The sequence below is a fragment of the Amphimedon queenslandica genome, unplaced genomic scaffold (genome assembly GCF_000090795.2).
Source record: "Amphimedon queenslandica unplaced genomic scaffold, v1.1 AMPQUscaffold_13473, whole genome shotgun sequence".
Taxonomy (NCBI): Eukaryota; Metazoa; Porifera; class Demospongiae; order Haplosclerida; family Niphatidae; genus Amphimedon; species Amphimedon queenslandica.
In genome coordinates, this window is record NW_003546291.1 from 135,111 (window position 1) to 162,816 (window position 27,706).

Genomic DNA, 27,706 nt, shown 5'->3' on the forward strand with positions numbered 1-27,706 from the left:
TCACATAAAGGTTGAAGATAACGTACCAGCGTTCTCATAATGAAAAAACAAACTTTTTCATTTGCTTGTTTATCTGTCTGTCTGCTTTATTAGGAACAATGCAATTGCAAATTTTAAAAGCCAAAATAGCTGAAAAATAGATACAAAAAAGAAAATAAAATGTTCACTTACTTATAAAAAACAGCATAACCAATAAAAAGGAGCCTATAAAATACTGATACAAAATTGAACGTCAAGCTCCCCATATCTATATAAAGAGGAGGAAAAAGAGCCAAGGAAATCCATCATAAGTGCTATTGAGTCGAGAATACTAGTACCTGGTACCTAAATAAATGAGAAATTTTGTGTTAATTAGTACATTTGGGTTTTCTACCTAACGATCCACAAGCTATAAACAATCCTAGCTGAACTTCAATATTCACATGCAGGAGTCTATGTAGGATACATTCTCCTCCATATTATGGACCCTTCAAAAGTAAATGTATGCTTGGCAACATTTGTGATTAGTTTGATCTTGTAAGCATCATGTTGCCAGAAATAGAAGGATGTTCTATTTCTGGCAACATGTTGCTTACAAGATCAAAGTAACCACACAAACTTGCTAGCAGCATGTAGTCTAGCTGCATGCCAATATGCACTGGTTAACATCATCAGCCTTAGTGGCACCAAGAGTGCATATTTACTTTGTACATAAATGTACAAAGTAACAAACATACATAATAAGTGCATAAAAATTTGGGGTAATTTTGAAGCCATTTTTTGGAAAAACCATGGGCTATAGCCTTGGGTATGTTTCAGATTTTTGGCACTTTCTTAAAATGGCCATAACTTGAAAAATTAAAGTCAGAATCAGCTCAAACTTTCTACACAGCATAAGGACATCAATGTGTATCAGAAAATGTAATAAAAATTTGGGGTAATTTTGGAGCCATTTTTTAGAAAAAACCATGGGCTATAGCCTTGGGTATTTTTCAGATTTTTGGCATTTTCTTAAAATGGCCGTAACTTAAAAATTAAAAGTCAGAATCAGCTCAAATTTTCTACATAGCGTAAGGACATCAATATGCATCAGAAAATGTAAGAAAAATTTGGGGTGATTTTGAAACCATTTTTTGAAAAAAAACATGGGCTATATATAGTACAGGGTATTTTAGAATTTTGGCAAATTGTTTTAAAATGGCCATAACTAGAAAAAAATTTAAGTTTAAATCAGCTCAAACTTTTTACACAGCATATTATAATGAAATCAATATGTGTCAGAAAATGTAATCGAAATTTAGGTTAATTTTTGAGCCATTTTTCAAAAAAACTATGGATATTTTTCAAAAAATTGGCTTATACACTGTAAAACTCATTATTGATGTCGGAATTGGTTCAAACTTTTAGGACATCAATGTGCATCAGAAAGTATAATGAAAAGTCTTTAGAACCATGTTCAACATAAGTAATGCAATCTGGGTCATATGAATGTAAAAATTAGTTGGGCGGGGTTATGCGTGCTAAGTATTTTCATTGCAAATTAAATGCATTCATTGCATACCGTAATAACTTTCAAAAAAAAAGTTAATTCTTTGGACTTCAGTTTTCCATTGACAGCAATGGAGAAACGATAGAAAAATGCTTGGTACCAGGAAACCGCTCTGACTACTAGACCCCATTAGATCCTCAGGATGCTTTCTAAGCTTCTGAAAAAGCCTCAAGAAGGTAGCAAGGCAAAAAAATGTGTTTTCCCCCATCTAGTCTGGGCTCGTCCCATCCCCCATTGAACTCTTAATAAATTTGACGTCCAACATGGCAGCCAATTTATTGTGTGGGTTGGTTATACAGTACTTAAAAGTTATGAATATACTTAGCACGCATTCTCTATTAAGCAGAACCTGGCTTTTACCAAGTGGAAAAAGCTCTTTGCAATGATTAGCTGCTCTAATGTAAATTATTTTAAAGAATAGAACACAGATAACCATGATAACCAGTTATCTGGCAGTACATCTTCTAAATGATCCCCCCTATAACTGGCCACATCTGACCTTAAGTACACAGACAATTAACACATGCACAGAATGTGGTTTACAAAATTACATAGCTATACAAACTAATTAAAATCACATACCAATTGAAAAACCTAACACTAAATAGTTTACCACAATACGGCAACTCCTTTGCCCACTAAAACTCTCATCAAACTAACAACTAGATCTAAGTTGCTTTCAACAAAGTTGATTAGGTTGTGGGGCATACATCAATGCAATCAGTGTACTTACTGCTGTTGTGAAGGACTCTGATTGCCTCATGAATCTGCAACAGTAGCGTCTTTCACGGAAAAGAGGATAATCCCTTCAATTCATCTGCAACTGAGTTTAGCGCTCAAACAATGGCATAAAAACTGCAGTTACTAGCAGCAGAACAATCAGTATCTTGAACTGTGCATTGATCAGTGATACACAATAGAATGACAACTGCAGCAGCAATAGTGGAAAAACCAGAAATCATCTTACAATATTAGTTTCAGCCTATGAAGTAAAAAATAAAAGAGAGCAAGAGGACGAGAGTGAGCTGGGAAACTGAAGAAAACAAAAAAACTGCAAAAAGTGTTTCTGTAACATAAAAAATAATTACACTTATAAAAATATATAGATCTATATAGACCAATGAATAAGATTTATATGTAATTATAAATTACCATAAGTAGAGTATCCCAGTTGTCTGTAGACTGCCAGAGCATTATTGTGTGACTATCACTGTATCACATATTATCACGAACAGTTCCCCAATCTCCATTAGTACATATTTCTAGTCTTCCAACATTTGGACCATTGCCATTCACTAGACATTCCTGACCATGCATGTGAGCAAACCTACAGAAGGTAACGCACAAAGCAACTAAATCTATATATCTACACCATTAAAAACATACAGCTTACCAAATACTGATAATATCCAAGCAGAAAGAAACAAAGCCAGGAGAAACATGTACTCATGTAGATACCAGTTGACTGACTATAACTTGAACCAAAGGGCTTTATAATTAAACTTTAATTAGCACGCAGGTCGCAGGTCATTAGTGGCCATGTGAGACTATTGATAGCAGGTCACTGGTATGAATAGTAAACAAAGACAGACTCTACAATGTCCCCACTATAGGAAATTATAAGTACATAAGTCCAGCATAATTGGCTATAGCTTTGAAATCATTGATATTGTTTTTAGCATGGCAGCTAAGCTATCACTCAAAAAGCTGTTTCACATTATACATTCTACAAAAAATATATTGATACTGATACATAGATCTAGTCACAAACAACATTATCTTTTACAGTACAAGTATTATTAATGTCAGTAAAATCAAGGTAGCCAGCCAATGGTTCAATGAGTGCATTTATTGAAGAAACTAAATCACTAAACATTGGCCTATCATTAGGAGACTCAGACCAACAAGATAGCATCAGCAAGTAACTGTGTTAAAAAAATCATAAATTATTAAAGGCATGTGTTTATTATGTTCTTACATTTCCTGTGAGCAGGCTCCATTATGTGGACACAGCAATCGTCCACCAGTATCTAGTAACTCCACTACTCCTATTGGATTCAGGCCAGGATATGGTACTTTACCAAGACTGAACACTTCCCAACAAAGAACACCATAAGACCACTGTAAATAAAAAAATTACATTGATAAATTAGTTATTGCATGATTGAGTGTAATGGCAAATGAATACTTACAACATCTGATTTTTCAGAGAACAGTCCATCATGAAGGCTCTCTAATGCCATCCATTTCACAGGTAGTTTAACTGTTGATGATCCTGAGTTATTATCACTGCACTTTAGCTGCCTGAAATAATTGCAGGTATATATGTCTTCAGATAGTCCAAAATCTGCTACTTTAATAATACCATTATCATCAATCCTATGAAATACATAAATGTAAACGAGACACCTACCATGCTTGGACTTGCCGCTGCTGATTTTGCATCAACAATGCATTGTTAAAACTGAGCGATGAATTGTTATTCATAGTAGAAAAAAGAAATGCATACAAAAACTAGTAAATCATAATTTTCATGAGCATGCAGCTATACCCATGCATTGACTCCATGGTTTAGTAGGCACATTGCACTCTATCATAATTTATAAAACAAATTACTACAGCTAGGAACATATTTTATTGCCTCTAGGGGTCAGGGCCCTAGGAAGCAACTACATTGTGTCCCTTCCCAAAATTTCCTTTTATTTTCTTGCTATTTTTATAAAGATTCCTACTTTAGCTTTTATAGTGACAGGATGTGATCATTCATTGTGAGTTGTACTCATTACATCAACCAGATCATGCAATCTTCGGAGTGGTCAGTAGTTTTGTGTAGCCAGACCCATCCCCTTTTTGACAATTGGTAAATTGCTAATTTTGATTGGCGAATTTGAACATAGCTCAAAATGACAGGTTTCTATTTTGGCAAATGGCTAGCAAAACGTCAAATTTAACTCCCTCCAAAATTTACCACTATAATGGTACTAAATTCTCCTATATAATTTCTGCAAAATTGATTACTAGTGAAATTAAGGTGATAGTGAAAATATTTCTTAAAATTGATGTTGAAAAGACTTACATGCAATTTCTAGCAGCAAGATCACAATGAATGAACCTCTGTGAAGCTAAGTAAGACATTCCATTGGCAACTTGTAAACAAATGGAGAGCAACTGTTTTCTGACATTCAGTATAATATCCTCTTCACTGGTATCAGCTACGGTAAGATTAGGCCTCTCTTTCTTGAGGTAAGACAATAAACTTCCTCTTGACATGAAAGGCATGATAATGTATGGAGCTGGTCCGAGATCAAGACACACACCAATCAGTGGTAATACATTTAAATTATTGAATGGCATCATTTTAATACATTCATCCAGTAATGAGTCAATGTCACTCTCTTTATAAAAACCTACAACAAAAGCAAATAAATTATTCGTATTATAAACTGATGTAACCATGCCAATATGTAACTGAGTCAAAATAGTTTATAGAGTAAAATTAGTAATTATTTTAATCATTGACAATATTATTACCTTTTAATGTCTTCATGGCAACTGGTTTAGGTATTTCATTCTTTATCGTCATCACTCCACGATAAACTATACCAAACTCACCTAAAGAGTACAAAATGAAAATTATTAGTGCTATGATAGTTAAAGAATCCCCAATTAAACCTTGTCCAATAGTTTCTTGCATGCTTATGGTGGACCCTGATACTATATAATTTGAGAGCCGTTCCATATTAATTGATAAAATCTCAATAGGTTTGCTAGAGTTGTAAGTGCTTTCTTTCATGTCTTCTGTCAAAACTAATTATTATAAAGAAAGTGAATTATTCAGAATATTAAAAGCAAAAATAGTATTCAGATTACTTACATGAAGAAGGAGTCGAACTTGGAATTTCTACCATTGCAAGTTGCTTTTTTTGTTTACGATTCCTTCTCTTCATAATCATATAGGTTACAAAGAGCATTACAGTTAACACTATACACACTACTAGAAATGTAACTATTCCTGATATGATGATAGACATTAGCTGATTTGAGACAGATGGTGTGTCAGTCGTAGACATAGTGGCACTAGTGGTTGTATTGGCCATGACTATAAAAAGAATAATTCCAATTAATAAAAAGAATAATAAAAAGAATAATTCCATTTAATAAAAAGAATAAGAAAAAGAATATAATTCCATTTAATAAAAGGAATAATAAAAAGAATATAATTCCATTTAATAAAAAGAATAATAAAAAGAATAATTCCATTTTCCATATAGCAATCATAAATTTATTTACTCTAATATCTATGTAGTAGTGGTGGGTGATATATCGATATTTTATCAATACAAACGATAAAGTATCAATTCATAATTATTGGTATCAAAATTTTGAAGGAATCTGGATTGATACATTGGCCATGCTTTCTTATGGTTAATCAATATATTAATAACAAAAATTTTAATAAGTTAATGACATATAATGTATACACGTAAATGAAGAAAATCGATGAAAACAGTCAATAATAAGAGGTGTGACTCCATAGGTGTGGTATCAATGTCATATCAAAACTGTATTGATACTCCCAATATGGGCTGATACCAATCAGTATCGTACCAAATCCATTTTGGCCAGTATCACCCACCACTACTATGTAGTAACTCAGCCCCACCTCTTTGTTGCACCACCGGCACCCCTGCAAAAAAAGAGGCGGGCCAGACTATCTTATAACTCACATTCTACTCCCATTTCTACTTGATAAAGTAGTAGAAAATAGCTTAAAGTAAGTTATTAATGAAGTCTTTGATGAATTAATTACAATGCTTTTAGAGGGGGAGGGGAAGGAGGAGGAGGGAGAGGGAAGTAGAGGAAATATTAGGGGTAAGAGCTTAATTTAGAGGAAGAGGAGGAATCACTTGTAACAGAGAAAGTGTAGAGGTCCATGGACGGTGCATTACTACTAGAGGAAATGAATCTACTAGTAGAAGTGGGTCATATGCAATACTAGAGGATCGAAGTGGAATATGCAATACTAGTGGAAATGATACTAGTGGAAGTGGGTCATGCATTAATACTAGTAGAAGTGGATGGTGCATTGGCAGTAGAGGAGGAACTTGAGGATGGTGTGGGTATATCTGCAGCATAAGGCAAAACTATAATAACTTAGAAATTGGTTGGTTAATGTAATCACTAATCAGAATAGTCAATGAATAATCATTACTATTAATTATTTTCATTGTTCATTCTAATACCAGTATTATGATTATTACTATCAATTATTACGGAACTAACCTGATGTATTTGTTGTTGTTGTTGTTCCAGGTATCAAACTGCAATCACTACCAGTGTAACCAACATTACAGGAGCACTGGTTTATATTATTGCACACTTAAAGTGAGGGAGGGAGGGAGGAAGAGGGAGAGGGAGAGAGATTATATTAAGTGAACTGTCAAGGATTATGGCATAATGCTCATGTATCTTTTTGTCAGTGGAGCTTAAACATTGGCCAAAACACCCTGCATGCACATACATAATAGTAACAAAAATCACAAGAAGAGAATTTTCAAATTTATAATTTTTTCTGCCCTGGTCAAAGATCAAATTTTTGTCAAAAATAGTTACAAAAATTCTTCATTTTTATGATATTTTCTGATGCACATACATGTCCTTATGTTTATCAACTTTGAGCTGATTTTGATCAAATTTGAATTTTTATGAATTTTAAAGCTGCTCAAAAATTGGAAAGACTATAGCCAAGTTTTGTCAAAAATGGCAATGAGAAAATTCTTCATTTTCATAATATTTTCTGATACATGTACATGTCTTTATGTTGTATATCGACTTTGAACTGATTATAATTTTTGAATTAATTTTTAAGGTGCTCCAAATCCATGTACCGTATTTCCTTAAATAAAAGCCTGGGCGTCAATTTTTTTAAAATGGTATTTGAACCTAAAAATTCAAAAATAAAATAAAACTTGGGCCAACAGTGACCTGATGCAAATGACTTAGGAACCTAAAATTAAGGAAGTATCTACAAGGCACCTATGTTATCTTAAGGCTAGATTTGCATATTTATAGTTCCATTTTATTGCTACCCCAGCGTTTATTTGCACTTGGCTTTTATTTCAGGATATACAGTATTGCACTTGTCAGCTTATGAAGCGCATGCTCTTTGCATGCATGCTTTGTGGGAAAATCTGAATGCACATGTATAGCAATGTTATCAATAACAGTATGAGAGAAGCTCTTACGCCATTTCCAGAGCATGTTTGTCCATTACTTCCAATAGGACAAGGGCTGACTCCCTCCAGTGATGAAAGTAATAAACAGCGCTGATTGACACACATCTAATCAAAATAAAAGAATCATTTAATAACAAGAAGAGGAAAAAAATTAAGCAAAAGGTTAAACTATAGGAGTTATGTTTGCAGGTAATGAATTTCACAATTTTTTGTTTTGTAGCTGTAGCAAAATGGCACAAGGTTATATTTGTAAAATTTTATATCACAAGTACAGTATAGCTAGGGGTTATACTTTACTGGAAATAAATTTTACTAATTTTGTGTTCTTTTTAAATTTGTAAATTAAATTCTACAAAAGAATTGTGGCATACTAGAAAAAATTGCTGCAGAAGGTAAAATTTAAAAAAATTAAGCCAACAAATAGCAAACTTGGACAAATTCACAAAATTTTATACTCATGAAATACAGCACTATGGAATAATAAATCTTTTCAGAGTATTGTAAAAATTATTTTAGCTTTGAGGTGAATCCTCAAAATTATAATTATTGACCCACAAAAGTTAAAGCTCTTTAAAATTTTTCATACCATGTCAGTTCCACAGCTAGCCCCATCAACCACTAAACCAGGACTGACTTCATCAGCATCAGCACGTGTAGTGACACTCCTACACTCTTGACCACTAGCAAATCTAGTATAAGCTGTCAAAGCACTCCTTGAATTAACATTATTAAATATTATTCTGCCGCCATTGCACTGGAGTGAACCACAGAATGCATTCCTATGAGTGGAAAAAAAGAATTGTTTCACTGCTACATGTACATTGCAAAAATTATATAGTATAAAGACATAAAGTAATCAAATCAGAGACTAATTAAGTTGTAGTGCATTATAGTTTACCCAGTAGTGCAAGGAATATAACTGGTACCATTAGCTCCACAGTGACCCCAGGCAATACCAAGAGTATTGAACTGTGTGTAGCATGCATCATTAGAAGGAACTGATTCTGTAGAGAGAAAGAGAGACAATGAACGAAAGAGGTTTAGGAAAATTTACTGACCACTTCCAAAATAACGGTTGCACTGATCCCATGCAGAGCCACATGTACCATCGTAACAATAACCCTGCAAAAATATTGAGAGAATATGAACATTACTTTATTAAACCACTAACATACAGTATTATTATCACAGGATATTCCATTCTGTTGTGTTAAATCTGTTGGGCACTAAAAATAAAACAATTATTTATTAATTTAGTTTATTTATTATTATTATTATTATTATTATTATTATTATTATTATTATTATTATTATTATTATTAATTATCCTTACATCAGCATTTTGACCAGTGCAATATTCTAGTATGTCACACATACCAGATGAATTACGACATGTAGTACCATATAACTTGAACTGTTAGTTATAAAAGACAATAATTATTTTCTATTAACAATGTAGTGTAATTACTTGGCAGTTTTCACAGCAAACTCCAGATCCACATTGGGCAGTACTGGCCAGTTCACATGTTGTGGCATTACAGCATGGATCATCACACTCCTGAAATTAATAACATACTTAAAGTTTAGCACACCAACACACACAGACATACACACAGACTTACAGCTAAACTTCCACAGTCACAAGTCTCTCCTGGTTCTCTTATTCCGTTGCCACACCTAGCAGTACCAACAATCTACAGAAAAAGAGAGAGAAATGAAAGGACAATAGATAGTACAACTAACAGTTGTTGGACTGTTTCCTAAGCAACGGTTGAGATCAGAATTGCCAGAGCCAGCGAAACCAGCATTCAATTCATTAATACTGCACTGTGACCAACTGGTGGCTGGAGGGAATCTGAGAGAAGAGAATGAATCATTGATTCTAAAATTAAATCAGTACCTTGAAATAGCATTCATAATGCAACCACCATTGGAATCAGAACAATTACAACCTAGTTATAATAATTTTAAAATAATGGCAATTACTGTAAACCTATTAATGTTCGCGGCTACTTTATTTAGCATTTATGCTTCAATGTCAAATTAGCAAAATATTAATGTTAAAAATTTTTTTTTAATATTTACTAATATTTTAAATATTTTATTAAATATTAAATTTAGTGTTTTTAGGTTCTTTGCAAGTATCGCTAAAATAAGTAGCACGCTAAAATTTATAGTTTTACAGTAATAGTTAATAAGTCCTTACTTGAGTCATCATCATGGTTCATACCAAAAGTATGTCCCATTTCATGTGCAGCAATGGTAGCCACTGATGCAACACTACCTCTTGTATCCTATAAAATAATAAGTTATCCTTCTAAGTGAACAAGAAAATTAATTGACTGTGGGTTTTTGATTATGGAAGAGAGGGGGAGCAATGATAACAATCATAAGTAATAAAATTAGTTATACACACAGTTTCAGTCAGCACAGTCCCACATGATTCTTAAAATAAACACAATCACCAACTAACTTGAGTTAATCCAACAGATGAATCAAAATTGCACATTGTGCCAACATAAGCTATACCTACTGCATTATTATCCAGATCAATACCACTGTGAATAAATGATATAAATTATCATTATTTGTAATAAAAGAGACTCACGTGATCAATTGGGCGCTATCATGAGTGATGGATCGGAATGCAGTGGTGCTAGTGTGGTATTGACGGAACAGTGTCAGTAGAGTGTTTGGTACTGAACTGAATGATATCCCTTGTTGTGTTGTCCATGTCAACGAATAAACAATCACAACACGAACATTAATAGACTGATACAACTAGAGGGAGAATTAAATGAATATACAAATAGAAGAATAGGAATATGATTCAAGTGAGAGAATGAAAGATGAGATGAAGGAGTATACTAGTCATTAGTAGTGATACTTACCATGTCAACGTGACTAAATATTTCTATTGCCCTCAATACAACTGCACTGATGTTCCTTCCATAAGCAATGTACTGTATAAACAATAGCATAATATTTGGATTCTAGCGACACAACAAAATTGTTATTACATTTTTAATGTCCATGCACATGCATTGGTTAGCTATTTACTGTTAGTGTATTACAACCATTGTCATCAACACACTATGGATTATATTAATAACAATGAAACAGTAGTGGTATTGTACACTCCTTCACAATCCCAACAGTAATACAATGCCCTATACCATTGTTAAAAATTATTTTAGCTGTACAAAGTATAATACCAGTAGCTAAAAATAACAATGTTTTATTTTCTTTTATTTAATTAATCTTACCTGATAGTTATCATTGACTATCAATACTTCCACAATGTTAGAAGCCCCACCAGACTGTTTCCTCAACTAGAGGTCACACAGATACACACATGACAATTACCATATAAGGCATAATGTTCACGGGATGCAAATTTTGCAAAATTTACTAAAATTCAAATTTGCAGATTTTAATTTCGCAAATTCCACCATGTGTACCATGCGGGTATCATATTAAATTTAAATTTGCAGATTTTATTTTCACAAATTTACTTTATCAACGAAATTTGCATCCCACGAACATTATGCCCTATACAGTACATGACTATTAAAATGATAAATACCCTATGGAGAGAACTGCCAGCTCCTGAAGGAAGTTTGAATCTATCTACTGAGATATTTCCATGAGGAGTACCTGAATGGGAAAAAGAATGATGACATAATGTACACAAATACCATGAATATCCTCCATTCTAAGTAAAAGTAATGAAATAATTTCTAATTTACATTTAAGTAGTGTTATTTAACTTATTTCAGGCAGTGGCAGATCATATTATAAGTGAATTTGTGTACCACATGATTCATGTGCAAAAAAATGGGTCCGGAGAAAGGTGGCTCACCACAGACAAAATTTTGAAGTTTTTTCTTGTTCTCTGTGTCTTTATAAAGTACATGAGTATTGGCCAGGATCTTAAAAGAGAAAGGAAATGACAAAAAATATTATTATTATTAACAGTTTAGTGTATGACAGCTAGTGTGTCAGTATTTACACTTACATCCTCTTCTGGACTGACATGTAAGTGATCCTCAGTGAGTGGCTCCAGATGATATAAAGAGTTTTCATTATTCAAATCACCAAACCAGCCTCTGTAAAGAGAGACAGGAAAAAGAGAGAGAGAGGAGGGAATCAATGAAAGAGACATGTGTTAGTAAGTTTAGTCTATGTCATTTAGTCTAGACAACATGAATCATTATTGCTATACTACACTGTGATATCACCAACAGTCATAAGTCAATTAAAATATAAAAAACACACACACATATACAATGTCTGCTTCACTCCACACCTCAAATGAATGAAATAAAACATTACATATATTTATGTATACATATACTTGTGGGGTAGTTTTCATAAAAGGAATATGAGTGGAACCCTACACCACTATATACACTATTTGTTTCATATCAATACAACCATGCTTAAGTATTAATTAGCACACTATACTTCCCGTCACACCACTCACCACACCAGACCAGCTAGTACATATAAGTATAATATCAGTAATACTTATAACTGTTAGTATAACTCTAGACCCTTTCACGGTCATCTTAATAACACGTGTTATTACTGTAACCACATTAATTATTGCTAATACATGCACACTATTATGTAACATTGTGTAACTAAGAACCTAGACTGTGTGGTTTTATGTATATGCATCATGCTTCTTATTGATTTTTGTCAGTTGCTTAGTTTTTGTTTATTCAGTTGTTGTTTACAGTAAAATAATCTAACAATAACATTGGTAACAATTGGTAACCCTGCACCAGTCCATTAAGACTATAAAAAACTATACTTTTTTTTAATCAAAATAATAATAAAATCTTTGATTGAATTGTGGGTGGCTTATAACATCATTGTGGGTGGGTTAAAGCATTGTTGTGGGCGGCTTAGATCACTTTTGCTGTGGTCTTGTTCGGTTATAGTGCACAAGGTACCTTTGATGTGCATCATCACTAGGATATAATAGTAGTAATGAAATATTTGCATGTATATAAATCCATAAAAGTAAAAAAAAGCTGTTACAGTGTAACTATCTCTTTTTTATTTGGTAAGAGTTCAAGGTGTTTATCATTATGCATAGAGTTCATTATAAAGTTTAACACTTATTCAATTTCCTAGAGTGACTGTACTGTAGCGGGGGCATTCCTGGAGAATAGGCCCAAATCTTGGCCCAAATTCAATTTCTGCAAAATTCTTCAGACTTTTTCTTCTTCTTTATTCATTTCTCCTATTTACAACCCATCAAGATGTTATGTAAGATTGCACAAATTGTATATTAGCAAGTTATCTCCAGATTTGCCATCAAATTCATTCTATTTTGAACCTCTTCAAAATTTTTCTCTTGATGGTGTGTGGTATTCAAAACAGCTGATTGGACACAGTACTCTAACAAAAATGATGGCTAATTTGTGCTCAAAGGCTGAAATAAGTGGCTTCAAAACAAACTACTCACTCAGAGCAACTGCTGCAAGCAGGCTCTGTCACAATGGAATCAATGAACAACTGATAATGGAAAGTACAGGACACAAAAGCATTGATGGAGTTTGGTTGTATAAGAGAACCAGTGAGGAACAACAAGTAGAAATATCGAAAGTATTACATCAAAGTGCCCCACTGACTACACCAACAGAAGACAAAGAAAATGACCAAACAAAGGGATCAATTCTTTCTGGATTACAACTACGTAATAGTACCAATATAAATAAAAAACAACTAAAATTATAGTTGCAAATTATAAAAATCATCATTAAATTTAATCATCAATCAAAACAATGAGTATTCCAATGGATTTAATAAGAAACTCAGGAGGTTAAAACTACTAAGGCAAAATAAATATTGCCTTGCAAGCATATAATAGCATGCAACTATGCTTAATTCAGCATAAACAAACACCATGATTAATTATCTTCCTTACCCCTCCCTCTCTCTCTTACCTTAATCCATGACATGTACTGATGACAGCTTGCCACTTTGGATGTCCATTGACTTTTCCTTGATAGAAGCAATTGGGATGAGTCTGAATGCAAGAGAGAAAGGGAAAGAGAGAGCGGATTGAGGAATATTAAGTTGAATGTGTTTTTGCTATTTGTTGTAGACTACACATACTTCAGATACTTGGATTTTATCTGAGTTGGTGTATACAGAAGCAAAATGAGGTGCAATAAGATTCCTACATAGAAAGAGAGATGCAAGTGAGAGGGAGTGATAATTAACATGTGCATGAGAAATATTTGCAGAGCACTTGCTTGTTGAGCTCTAGCTGCAGAGCAAACAACTGTATTGAGCCTTGCTTAACAGAAACGCTTAGTGTGCTAGGGTGCTCTCCTAATCTCTGTACATAAAGACTCATTACAATACAATTTAAACGAGAAGGTGCGGTATAAAAGGCGGGGCCCTGGGCATGGTGGCTTCCGTTTTATTCACGTGTAAAAATGTCGGCTCTAGATGGTGTTGCTTCTTCAAGGAAAAACGCAGGAAGAAAGGGGTTTTGGTACCAAATGGACTTCCATTTTACTCTCAAAGAAGACAAGGACCAGTTCTAGTTAGGCTTGATCGAGTTAAGGGGTCTTTAGGCACTAAAAAAAGGCGCTGGAACTGCTGTCTCATTTACTCGCCGATTTAGTTTAAAAAGAGAATCATTCTGAGGCTCTATCACATGATACTAGTAGTTCTTCTGCTATGCTCAATACTTCAGGTAGTTATAATGTGTTTAAATTAGTGATTATATATAAATAAGCTATGGGTGATGGGGACGAAAAGCAGCCATTTTGTGCATAGATATAGGATCGGCTGTTGGGAAACATACATTAGTGTTAGTGTGGTATGGTTGACCGAAGGATGATCAGTTACAGACAGGTATTCTTTGTTAGTATTATTATTATTATTACTATTATTATCAACATCATCAAAACTATTCATAATTTTAGATCGTCATGTGATTTGTGCTGAATTTCGATTCAATCCCAGTTGTGAGTCCTGTAATCGTAACTCAAGTTTATTAGTTACTAGATACAGAAGTAAGTATTATTTGTAATGTAAAGTAATCATATGGTGGCATTAATATTTTTAGGCTCGTACTAGCATTTTTTTTGTGCTGGTATATTACCATCACAGTACTGCCATATTTTTGTCGGCATCACTGGGCACAGTTGGGAAGAGGTACACAGATACAGGAGGCTCCTCACAATCCCAATATCTATTCAACCCTATATACATGATGTTTATATTTTTAAAAATTTAGAATAATATTTTTGTATTTACTTCTTCCAGTAGATCGTTGAATGTTACAACTGCTACCAGTACTAGGATCTGAATGAGGACCATGTTGGGGTCTTTTGCTGGAACCACTTATACTTGATGATGGTGGCTGATATATGGTAGTCGGCAGGGCTGTCTGGTCCCAGTGGTGGCGGTTCTTGGGCTGGTTTTCTGTGTAGTAGTGAGGGCTATTCCCTTGCCACTATCACTTATTACCTGCCTGACAGCATCATTGCCCGTGTTTCTTAGGCTGTTGGCAGATTTTTCAGAATATATATACAATATAATATTTGATAATAATGTAAAATTATTACTTCAAGTCAATTATACCATTTCTCTCCTTGCTATGCTTTCTAGGTGTGCTTGTAGGTTAACTCTCTCACCTTTGCTAATTTTAATGTTTTTATAATGCGTTTTGCTAGTGATTTAGCCATGATAAGAACAGTGCCAGTGCGGGAGCCATTTTGTTATTTTCAAATTTCATTCAATCTGGCCGCCATATTGTGCCCAGGGCACCTCCTTTTATACTGTGATCGTCGGAAGCGATTTCATGACGTTGCGTGAATGGTTTTATAGTGCACCTTCTTGTTTAAGCAACTTGTTTACTCTATTAGAACTCCTGCTGCTTATCTCCAGATTAACGAGCTCGTAATTGTGTATGATTTCTGCATGGAGAAACATAGTCAATAGAAAGAGTGAGAGAGCGCTCTAGGGATATAAAATGGCTGGCTTACCGTCTGGGGACTTAACACTTCTAAAGGGAGTGCTCCTAGAGCTGCTGTAAGCCATAAAAAGAAGAAAAAGAAATAAGACTCGATCCATGTCTGTTGTCACTTGTCACTAGTTGATAGCCAATAATTGACCACAACTCACAAGCAGCGATTAATTAGCGAAGAGGTACGCCCACACACTGTGATTGCTTGCTAACCCTCACGTGAAGTGAAGAAAATTAGCAGCTAAAATGAACTGTTTTGATATAATAAAGAAAATAATAAACATTATATATATGTGTGTGTGTATTATATATCATACTAAACAGGTCTATATGCAAAAATATAGACCTGAGGTGGGTGTCCAAGGATGTGATATATCCCAAGGGCCGCAGGCCCGAGGGCTATATCACATCCAAGGACACCCACCAAAGGTAAGGTCTATATCTTTTGTATATAGACTGGTTTTAGTATGTTGTATAAGATATATTTTATAATGATGACAACATTTCTGAATCGCAGGTATATATACAAAAATATAAACCCGACCACATCAAAGGATGATGTCATAATTATGATATATCAATTAGAGGCCCTTCCAAATTTCTACTACAGTACATCCCACTCTCTCTTATGTAGTGACTTATTACAAACATCTCTACACTATAGAGTACATGCACCAATTGTGAGACACTTAAGATATTTTAATTTTCAAATTTTATAAATGAAATTACAGGCAGTGTCCCATAATACATACCGTCTCATAATACCAGAATTTACTTTATATAACATGTGAAGTAGCGATGTCCATGGTGACACAAAAACATAAAATTTAATTATATACCCTATTGAACACATGAAAAATGATTTTTGAATAGTCAATGAAGAGGAGATAGAAGTCTCACATTCTTCAGTTTTGCTTTGTTATGTTTTTACTATAACTGGCACCTGGGCCTGTTTGTCTGCCAAAAATTATAGTAACACCTGCAGACCTGCCAGTAGTAAGTATAATATTAATAATATCTGAAATAAAGCTGCAGCACGTTTTAAAAGTAGTAGTTGTACACAAACACTCATCACGGGTAACCTACAGTAAAAGGATTGTTCAGTATTAGTTCTATACAGTAAGTCAAGAAAAGATCGATTCCTGTTCTTATTTTAAGCTGATAGGATGCTTCATTCTTACTAGCATTGCTACTGCACAAGAAACACAATGTATGTCATAAAATAACAATAATAATAATGTTTCTTATCCTGTTTCATGTAGTATATTTATGAATAAAGCAACAAGCACAAAACCACAAAAATTTCTACACTTAGGTAGTTAGTACATTTGGGTTTTGTACACAACGACCCACAAACTCACATGCAGGAGTTTATGTAGGATACACTCTCCTCCACATTATGGACTACAAGTAGCCTTCAAAGGTAAATGCAAGATAGACAACATTTGTGGTTAGTTTGATCTTGTAAGCATCATGTTGCCAGAAATAGAAGGATGTTCTATTTCTGGCAACATGATGCTTACAAGATCAAAGTAAAGAGCAGCATGTAACCTAGCTGCATGCATGCCAATATGCACTGGTTAACATCATCAGCCTTAGTGGCACCAAGAGTACATATTTGCTTTATGCATAAATGTAAATGCATTAAAACTTAACATTAGATTTGACTCTAATTCACTAACATACACAAGAGCAGTAGCTGCATACCAAGCACCTCCACCGCTTGGTTCCAAAGCCTAGTTAATTAAGGCTGATTCACACTTGCAACTTAACTTAAGGTAAGGCCTTAAGTTAAGACAGGAATTAGACTTGTGGGGCTAGACATAAGTTTTAGAATAGATTCTCTTGATATCAACTTGCAATGTTTTGATTTGCATGGGCAAAGAATTGTATCAAATTCACACACACGAGTCTAGGAAATAATTGGACTCATTCTCTTCCACATTATGGACTACAATAAAAGTAAATGAAGTAATCAATGATCTTTGACAATAATTCAAAGAAAATTAATTAGCTGCATGCCAATATGTGCTGATTGACATCATCAGCCTTAGTGGCACCAAAAGTACATGTTTACTTTATACACAAATGTACATCCACTACAGATTAATTAAATAACATTGTCTTATGGTAATAAACAATTCTTTTTCTCCTCATTTTCTCTACAATAAAACTCTAAGACAAAATTTTACCTGACTACTTGACAAAAATTAACTACTTAAATATTTCACTACCATGATAAAAAAGACCAAAAAATAAAAATAAATCAGTCATGGCATGGAGCTGGTACATGTTCACCATTCATCCTTAGAACTTCACATGACATTTTAAGAAGTTTGAGTTTAAATATGCCAGAGCAATCTATAAAAGATACACAAGTTATAGAAAACAGATCATTCAACATAGCAGCACATATGCATGGTACATTACATTATTGTCCATTCTCAAACACCTGGTATAAATTATTAACAGGCTGCAGTTTAAAAAATTTTAAAAGCATGGGAGTTGTGGTAACAATTAATAATAACAGCTTAAAAACTGCAGCTAGTTGTGGGAAGCAAAAAACAATAATGATACTAAGCAGTAGAACTGCCTATAAAAATACCTAAAGTCATCACAATACAGGTTATCAAACAGAGCAAAGCAATCATTTTTCCTAAATTTGATATCAGTTACTCTTACCAGGTCTTGGTGAAGTAGTATCACCAAAAGTAGTATTTAATGCAAATGAATTGATATCATTCAATCCAACAACAGACAAGTACACATTAGGCAATGATGTCTGCCACTTTCTACGACTTCCATCATCATCATCATCATCATCATCATCAGTAGTAGTTGACTGTATATGTAATTGTGGACTAATGAAATAATCAATGTCATTTGCTCATGACAGAGAAATCTGGTAGCACATCTGGGTTTTGTACAGTAAACGATCCACAATCCACCAAATTTCCCTATGTAACGTTTACTTTTAGTGTCATTCCCATTGATGGAAACTCATACTGTAACAAACAAGATGACCCTTTTGAAGAGTAGTGGCAATCTCTTTTCCAGCCTCTGATTATTTCTATTATTATTGATACTGTTGAAGCTATAATAACATTAATTTAGTATAAATTTACATTATTAAAAATCAATGACTTACATGCACATGTTGATAAACATAATTGTATCAAAGAAAGTATTCATAGATCACTGTTAGTCCCTGGATACTTCTCATGTGACATTGATAATGTAATTCAATTGCAGTTACACATACACCCACTTTTCTTGGGCTCTGGATGTACACCCATTTTTCATATGGGTACATTAAGTTAATCTGACCTGCTATTGAAAAACTTGTTTGTTTTTAAATTTGTGAAAGTTATTAACTACTGTACTTTGCAACACCCTTTCCGACTCTATGTTGGTGAACATTATTATTAAGGGCATTAGCTTCAACCTATAAAATAGACAGCTATTAGTAGTATCAAGATGACTTAAAACTACATATTTAGCAGCTCTATATATAGTGTGTGCAACAAAAGAGCCTCATCATTCATAAAATAATACTATTGTTATTAGCATTAGGTTACACATATTGTGTGTCATATCCATCACATGAATGTTATTATAACACTCTCTGTAGATTAGGCTTAGCCATTCAAGTGACCTTTGTGCTTTTACAAAAATCTCTTCATAAGATTATTGTAGTGTAAGTGATCACTGAAATAGTAGGCTACACCTTAAGTTATCTAATTTTTTATTGTCCTTCATACTATATAGTACAAGATGATTGATATCTCTCAATGGAGAGCAAGTATTGGACTGTGGAACTACTGTCAAGCTACCTCCAGTAGACAAGCTAATGGCCGCCCCTCTAAAGTAGACAGCAAGTCAGGCAGTATTACATCAGAAGAGAAGGCATCTAAACTGTCAGCAGCTAGTTCCCTTATTGTTTCCTTTCTTGTATCTTTATTAAAATATGTGAAACTCCATTTTATTCCTCCAACTGGTAAGCAAACTAACTGTATATAATATAATATTATACAGTGTATTTACAATAGGTATAATTAGATCTACCGTTACTGTTACAATCCACTGGCTCCAGTCATTAGTCTTGTTTATAGCTACTATTGGCAGTAGCTCTGACATGAGCTACTATTTGGTTTTACTTCTTCTCCTTCTCTTATCAGGAGATGTTGAACTCAATCCTGGTCCTATGATTGATGATCAACCTGATATTTTCCTATTACTTCAATGGCTTGAACCACTTGTTGACTGGCAAACATTTGGTCTTCTCTTACCTGGAATAACACAACAAGATATTACAACAATTGAAGACTTTGAAATTGATAAAGAGCAAAGCAAAAAAGGCCTATTTTCTAAATGGCTTAAAAAGAATCCTACAGCAACATGGAGAGATGTACTCAATGCATTGACTGAAAGAGAAGAAATCAATTTATTACAAACTATTAATGATCAGTTACAAGTACATCAATGTACAGGAGGTATGATCATGTATTTTTATATTGATAATTACCGGTATATTAAATGCATAATAGGTGATAATGATGCTCCTACTAGTATTAGTACTCTACCAGTTGTATCTAATGTCTCATCACCAGTTTCTATAACTAATAAACCTGTTACTAGTACTACATCAGGTATAAACATACACTTAACACAACACTCATTGACCGATGCACTACTGCAGGTAATCCAAAGGATATATTACAGAGTCATTCATATAAATTAGTTCATGCTATTAGTGTGAATCTATACAATGTAACTAATGCACTGTATGCTAAAGATCTGATACCACAACAAACTAAAGAAGAGGTGCTTGTATCAGGAGTAACTAATAATGAGAAATCTAGTAAACTTATGAATGTCATTGAGAAACAGTTGGAATCCTCTATTAATCCAGAGCAGTATCTCATTGATATATGTCATGTATTTATAAACCAAAAAAATCATACAATAAGAGATATTGCTACCTCTGTATTACACCAGTTAGGTGAGTGTGTGTGTATACATTATCAGTGATCAATAAAGTCATTATATCTCAATTAGGTCAGTCTATACCTGATAAAGTCGTATCCATCAGTTCAATACCTGATGATGTTCAAGGATATGCTGACAATATGAGACAACACTACAAACACCAACCTATTGTTGCTACAGACTGGCCACCAAGAATTGGAAAAGATTATTTTGGAAGATTAGCACTAGTAGAAAAACAAGACTCCAGCACACAAGCAGAATCAGCTTGGCACATGCTAAGAGGGCAGGTTGATAAAACTGTTAAACTAACTGAAAACAGAGAAATAAGTGTTGAAGATGTCCTCCAACCCACAGATAGTTCTCTGTCTCTTAAAGTGGTAATAGATGGTCCTCCTGGTATTGGAAAAACCACACTCTGTCGTAAACTGTTAAATATGTGGTCTAATGGACCGCTTTTACACCAACAGTATGACTTGGTGCTTTACTGTCCTTTAAGAGATAGAAAGATAGCTACTGCTACTATACTGGCTGACCTGTTTGTGTATAGACGTTATGAAGTTCCCATGGTAGCTGAATGGTTTGAGAAGAGGAATGGAGAAGGGTTATTAATAATCTTTGATGGTTGGGATGAGCTAACTGAACAACTCAGACAGACTTCATTAGCTGCTAGTATCATTCACAGAAAGCAGTTAGACCAATGTTCAGTAATTGTTACCTCTCGTAGCTATGCCTCCTCTTCACTTTTGAAAATGGATACTCTCAGTAGACATGTTCAGATCATTGGATTTTCTAAAGAAGAAATATCAACAGTAATTATACAAACACTTCAGAAAGATACAAAACTAGCACAAGAACTTATTGATGAAAATACAGCATATAAGCATTACAAATCACATTTCACAACTAATCAAAGCAGCAAAGACTCACAACTAGCAGTGAAACTCATTAATGATCTTGAAATAAGAAGTGATGTCCAATCATTGTGCTATATACCACTAGTGTGTTCCATGGTCATCTTAGTTTATTGTAAGGAAAAAGGACACTTACCAACAACACTCACTCAACTGTATGAGAACTTTATCTTACAAGCTATCAGAAGATATCTGGAAATAAAACCAAAACATGACATTGACCAATATACTTTAGATAGTCTTTCTTCATTACCATTACAATTAGATAAGCCTTTACAAGAGATGTGTCAATTAGCTTATACTAACCTGGCTAATACAAGAATGGCATTCTCTGCACATCAACTACAGTCACTGAGTGAGGCATTTAAGGAAGACTATCTTGGATTGATGACAACATTCACAGAATATGATGAAAAGAAGTATCAGTTCCTTCACTTGAGTATACAGGAATTTCTAGCTGCATGGTGGATAGCTAAGCATGAGAAGAAGACAGAGGAAGTGTTTAAGTATCACTTTGATGATGATCACTTTCGAATGTGTCTGAGGTTTGTGGCAGGTCTAACTCACCTTAAGCATGAGAGCTATCAACAGTATTTCAATAAACACCAACTTGACTTACAGTGTAAGAGGAAACCATTGTTTGGATTCAAATTTTGTCAACTCTCCTGCTTTTATCAGAATCCTGACATTATTCAACCTCATCTTGCAACCATTACTTTTAATAGAATATCTCATGATTTTGACAAGATTCCTATTCTTCTTCTTCAACTCATGTATGAATCACAGAACACAAAATTATGTCAAGTATTTGCACAATCCATCAACAACTGCTCACTGTGCTTGCAAATGGTATCATTATCATTGTTTGACTGGTTGTGTCTCAGTTATTGTGTAAACAATTCTAACATGACATGGAATCACTTGGACCTGTGCTTTGTATCTCAAACATTCACTGTTGGACTAACCAACAACTCACTACTACATACCCAGTGTCACAGACTGGAAGTATTGCAAAACCTCAATCGACCTAATTATAAATCAATACACAGAATATTCCAATCATCACTTCTGTACAATATTCAGGAATGCTACTATGTGCTACATTTAGGTTGTTACGTTCCCTGTCTTGTATTGTTACAGTTCTTGAATCTTCCTCAACTGAAGATACTGCACCTAAAAATGAGTACCCTTACTATACAATTAATTGACAATACATACTATGCAGACAAGTGCACTGAACTTGAGAAATGTATAGAAACGAACTTAACACTGCAAGAATTGAAGATTGAGTATACAGCAAGAATTAAAATAAAAAGTACCATTAGCAGTGTTATTAGGGGAGTAACAAGAAATAAAACAATAACATCATTTTCACTAGATGTACCTCTACCTGATGGAGTAATAGAGCAGTTACTAAAGGAAAACAACTTAATACAAGCACTTTCACTGGTCACATCACCAAATTCATTAAATATAGTAGAGGTGAACACACCACTGACTGCTCTAGAGATAGGAGGATGGAGTACTAGTAAGCTAATGACATCATCACTCCTACAACACATCAAAGGATTACACTGTCTGATACTACATGAACCATACCTACCACATCTTCTATTTTTCCCTCATCCCAGTCTACATACACTTACTTTACCACTAGACACAGCTGAGAGTGCTATTGAACTATTTACTATTCTACAAACCAATACTACACTTAATGCTCTGAGTGTTGAGATAAAGGAGGAGAAAGTATATACTAGCAGTATGGGTATTAGTCTACAAGACATGCTAACGCAAAACCAAACATTGAAATACTTTAAAATTAATGACAAAATTCCCAGTTCATTCCTGTCCTTCCTAATAACTGGTCTCAGACACAACACCAGTCTACAGCAGTTGAGTATATCATCCATTCCACTGAATGAAGAGATCATAAAGACAAAAACTTTTATTAATGTCATCTCTCAAAAGAACAATCTCACAGAACTTAGTGTATACTTCAGATTACATGCAGATCAGTCATATAATAACCATAGTTGGGAGGAGAATGCACAAATAATGACACCATTGTTTTATGAGCAGGTGCTACCTGCTGTTACTAGCATGTTACAGTCACATACAACCATCAGACTACTGAAAATAGAGTGTACATATATTGATTATAAGTCATATCAACCTAACTGGAAGGAACTAGTACAAAATTTATACGACACTATATTCATTCATCCATCACTTGAATATATTGGAGTGTGTGCTGGACATGCTCCTCATCTCCTGGTCAATACTCTTAAAGATAAAAAGAAGACATTGATTGACAGACACAGAAAAGAAAAACCACACAAACCACTACCAATAGTGGAGATTATCTAATGAGTACTGAATTTTAAATTATGTACATCAATTTGTTATCACATTAATTAGATAATGACTTTACCTGCATGCATGATGTGAATGAAACAATATAGCCATTCAAATGTACTGATTTTGTTAAACACTTAATAGTATGGCACGCATAGCATGATGGGGGCAATGATAATATTTTTAGTGTTGGTTTTGTATCTATCTGGCTGCATTCATTAGCCCTTGAATTGCAATCTGTACTATTACATATCTTTCCTGCTTAAAGGTTGATCTAACATGCTGAGGGCGCGAAGCGCGCCGTGATTTTGGCCACACCCACTTTTACAGCGGTACGTATCTATGGTACTGTATCTATGGTAAAACAGCCTTTTCCTGCATTTTCGTCAATTACGGGTGGGGCCAAGATTATTTCAAGCATACTGCTATGTTACTGGTACTTCTGATCAGTGGCGGACCCCAATGACTGTAGGCTGGGGAATGGTCTGGCTAGCGAGACTAGGCGGATCTGGGCCCGGGCCTAGACGGGCCATGGCCCGGGCATCAGAAGTCAGTAATGAGATTCATTAGATGCAATGTAAGCAATTCCCTGCCTCAAGTTTTGATAAAGCCAACCACAAGCCACACCAGAGTACCTACAAGTGCTTGAAGAGCATTCTGGCACTGCATAGATGAGGAAATTGTTGAAACCCATCATAAAAATGGCCAAAAGATGCATAACCATAAAATAACTGGTTGAAAAGTGGACACACCCACTTCCTGGCCCTACCATTAACTTGCACCCAGATCCGCCACTGCTTCTGATTGCTCCTTAAAGCACTGGAAACTGCTGAAATCATGATCAGGGGGCTAGATAACTTTGTTAAGAGGCTTGGTAGTGATGCAAGAGTCCAGGACTTCAGTAATTTTTTCTGAGCCCAGCCCTGAGGGGGGTGCTCAAGCCCCCTCAGCCCCCCCTAAATACGCCTCTGGGTACCTAATGAGAAATCTTGTGTTAGTGCACTTGCGTTTTGTACATAACGATCCACAAACTATACAATCCTGAGCTTTAATATTGTATCAAATTCACATGCAGAAGTCCATGAAGGATTTGATCATTCTCCTCTACATATGAACTACCAGTAATCAATAATCCATATAAACATATTTCAATAAAAATTGTATGCAAGTGTAGCTCTTAGACAAATAAGCTACATGCAAATATGTGCTGATTGCCATCATCAGCCTTAGTGACACCAAGTGTGCACTATTTACTTTATACATAAATGTACATGCATTAGAGCCCTATTAATGACATTGTTTATAATAAATATATAATTTTAATATGATAGATAAATAATTTTAAAAGCCAAAATAGCTGACAAAATAGCTACAGTACAAAAAAGAAAATAAAATGTTCATTTACTTATAAAAAAAAACAGCATAACCAATAAGAAAGGAGCCTATAAAATGCTGATACAAAATTGAATGTCAAGCTCCCATTTTTATATAGACCCCTTTAGGCGAGAATTAGTTTGTGATACCGTATATACAAAGAAATAATATTGAACGGATTTTTGTCCGCCATGTTTTACGTCAAAGTTATGCAGAGTTCCAATGGCTGATGTGCAAAGTAGAGCTGTTTTGCAAATAAAACTTTTGTTGTGCTGAACTCAAGACTATGAGAGGCTTCATATCAACTGTTCTTTACTATAGCAAGATATTTTGAAGACTTAAGAAGTCTGGGAGAGCCAGAACGATCAGTTCTTGACTCTCTGTCACAGCCCAAAGAGGAAAGCAGGCTCATACAACAAAAGTATTACACTATACTTCCTAGGTTGGCTCTCTTGGCATCTTTCTTGACTCTAGAATAGTTTTTAGCTTCAAAATGTAGTGACCAAGATCTCCAGGACACAAAAAGCACTTGCTGCTTGACGTAAAACATGGCGGCCAATTATTGTATGTGGGCGTATACCGTAACTGAGATATAATGATATTCATTGCAAAATTAATGATATTCACAAGCTGCTACTTCTCGCCTAAAGGGGTCTATAAAGAGGAGCAATAAGATCAAAGAAAAACCATTGTAAGTGCTATTGAGTTGAGAATGCTGGTACCCAATGAGAAATTGTGTTAATTAGTACATTTGGGTTTTGTACACAACGACCCATGAACTCACATACAGGAGTTCATGTAGGATACACTCTCCTCCACATTATGGACTACAAGTAGCCTTCAAAGGTAAATGCATGCTAAGCAACATTTGTGGTTAGTTTGATCTTGTAAGCATCATGTTGCCAGAAATAGAAGGATGCTCTATTTCTGGCAACATGATGCTTACAAGATCAAAGTAAAGAGCAGCATGTAACCTAGCTGCATGCATGCCAATATGCACTGATTAACATCATCAGCCTTAGTGGCACCAAGAGTGCATATTTGCTTTATGCATAAATGTAAATGCATTAAAACTTAACATTAGATTTGACTCTAATTCACTAACATACACAAGAGCAGTAGCTGCAGTATTAATTAAACCACATATACAATCCTACGTACCAAGCACCACCGCCTGGTTCCAAAGCCTAGTTAATTAAGGCTGATTCACACTTGCAACTTAACTTGAGGTAAGGCCTTAAGCTAAGACAGGAATTAGACTTGTGGGGCTAGACTTAAGTTTTAAAATAGATTCTCTTGATATCAACTTGCAATGTTTTGATTTGCATGGGCAAAGAATTGTATCAAATTTACACATACACAAGTCTAGGAAATAATTAGACTCATTCTCTTCCACATTATGGACTACAAGTAATGAATGATCTATGAAAACATAATTCAAAAGAAATTAATTAGCTGCATGCCAATATGTGCTGATTGACATCATCAGCCTTAGTGGCACCAAGAGTAGTCTACATATTTACTTTATACAAAAATGTACATGTATTAGAGATTAATTAAATGACAATGTATTATGGTAATAAACAATTCTCTTTCTCCTCATTTTCTCTACAATAAAACTCTAAAACAAAACTAGACAAAAATTAACTACTTAACTATTTAACTACCACAATAAAAAAGACCAAAAATAAAATTAAATCAGTTACGGCATGGAGCTGGCACATGTTCACCATTCATCCTCAGAACCTCACATGACATTGCAAGAAGTTTGAGTTTACATATGCCAGAGCAATCTATAAAAGATATGCAAGTTACATAAAACAGATTATTGAACATTATAATTAAAGCACATCATGTTACTCCATTCTCAAAACACCTGGTAAAATATACAGTACATAATATTATCAACAGGCTACAATTTTATTCATTCTCAAACACCTGGTGTAAAAAATATTCAAAGCATGGGAGTTGTGGTAACAATTAACAAAAATGGCTTAAAAACTATAGCTAGTTGTGGAAGCCAAAAAACAATAATGATACTAAGCAGTAGAACTGCCTATAAAAATACCTAAAGTCATCACAATACAGGTTATGAAACAGAGCAAAGCAATCATTTTTCCTAAATTTGATATCAGTTACTCTTACCAGGTCTTGGTGAAGTAGTATCACCAAAAGTAGTATTTAATGCAAATGAATTGATATCATTCAATCCAGCAACAGACAAGTACACATTAGGCATTGATGTCTGCCTCTTTCTACGACTTCCATCATCATCATCATCAGTAGTTGACTGTACATATAATTCTGGACTAAT

General features: G+C 34.4%; 1 protein-coding gene and 2 long non-coding RNA genes across 3 annotated transcripts; 1 reads left to right on the plus strand and 2 right to left on the minus strand.

Moving 5' to 3' along the window:
- Window positions 1–3,197: 3,197 nt before the first annotated feature.
- On the minus strand, window positions 3,198–14,226 carry LOC100635557 (disintegrin and metalloproteinase domain-containing protein 28-like). The gene is made up of 29 exons (XM_019994408.1): window positions 14,037–14,226; window positions 13,897–13,960; window positions 13,725–13,807; window positions 11,783–11,873; window positions 11,627–11,696; window positions 11,351–11,421; window positions 11,031–11,096; window positions 10,656–10,727; window positions 10,373–10,545; window positions 10,238–10,322; window positions 9,971–10,058; window positions 9,665–9,716; window positions 9,508–9,619; window positions 9,387–9,458; window positions 9,233–9,322; window positions 9,098–9,178; window positions 8,940–8,990; window positions 8,823–8,886; window positions 8,663–8,768; window positions 8,351–8,543; window positions 7,774–7,869; window positions 6,812–6,908; window positions 5,403–5,627; window positions 5,201–5,335; window positions 5,060–5,140; window positions 4,605–4,935; window positions 3,721–3,907; window positions 3,507–3,649; window positions 3,198–3,453 (listed from the first exon to the last, which is right to left on the minus strand). The coding sequence occupies exons 1-29, from the start codon at window positions 14,138–14,140 to the stop codon at window positions 3,288–3,290; spliced, it is 3,249 nt and encodes a 1,082-aa protein (XP_019849967.1). The 5' UTR covers window positions 14,141–14,226; the 3' UTR covers window positions 3,198–3,287.
- Window positions 14,227–14,294: 68 nt separating this feature from the next.
- LOC109580853 (uncharacterized) lies at window positions 14,295–15,446 on the plus strand. The gene is made up of 4 exons (XR_002184417.1): window positions 14,295–14,485; window positions 14,528–14,646; window positions 14,718–14,807; window positions 14,861–15,446. It is a non-coding gene; the product is annotated as an uncharacterized LOC109580853 (long non-coding RNA).
- Window positions 15,447–26,948: 11,502 nt separating this feature from the next.
- On the minus strand, window positions 26,949–27,668 carry LOC109580882 (uncharacterized). Its single transcript, XR_002184429.1, has 2 exons — window positions 27,538–27,668; window positions 26,949–27,185 (listed from the first exon to the last, which is right to left on the minus strand). It is a non-coding gene; the product is annotated as an uncharacterized LOC109580882 (long non-coding RNA).
- Between the last annotated feature and the right edge of the window lie 38 nt (window positions 27,669–27,706).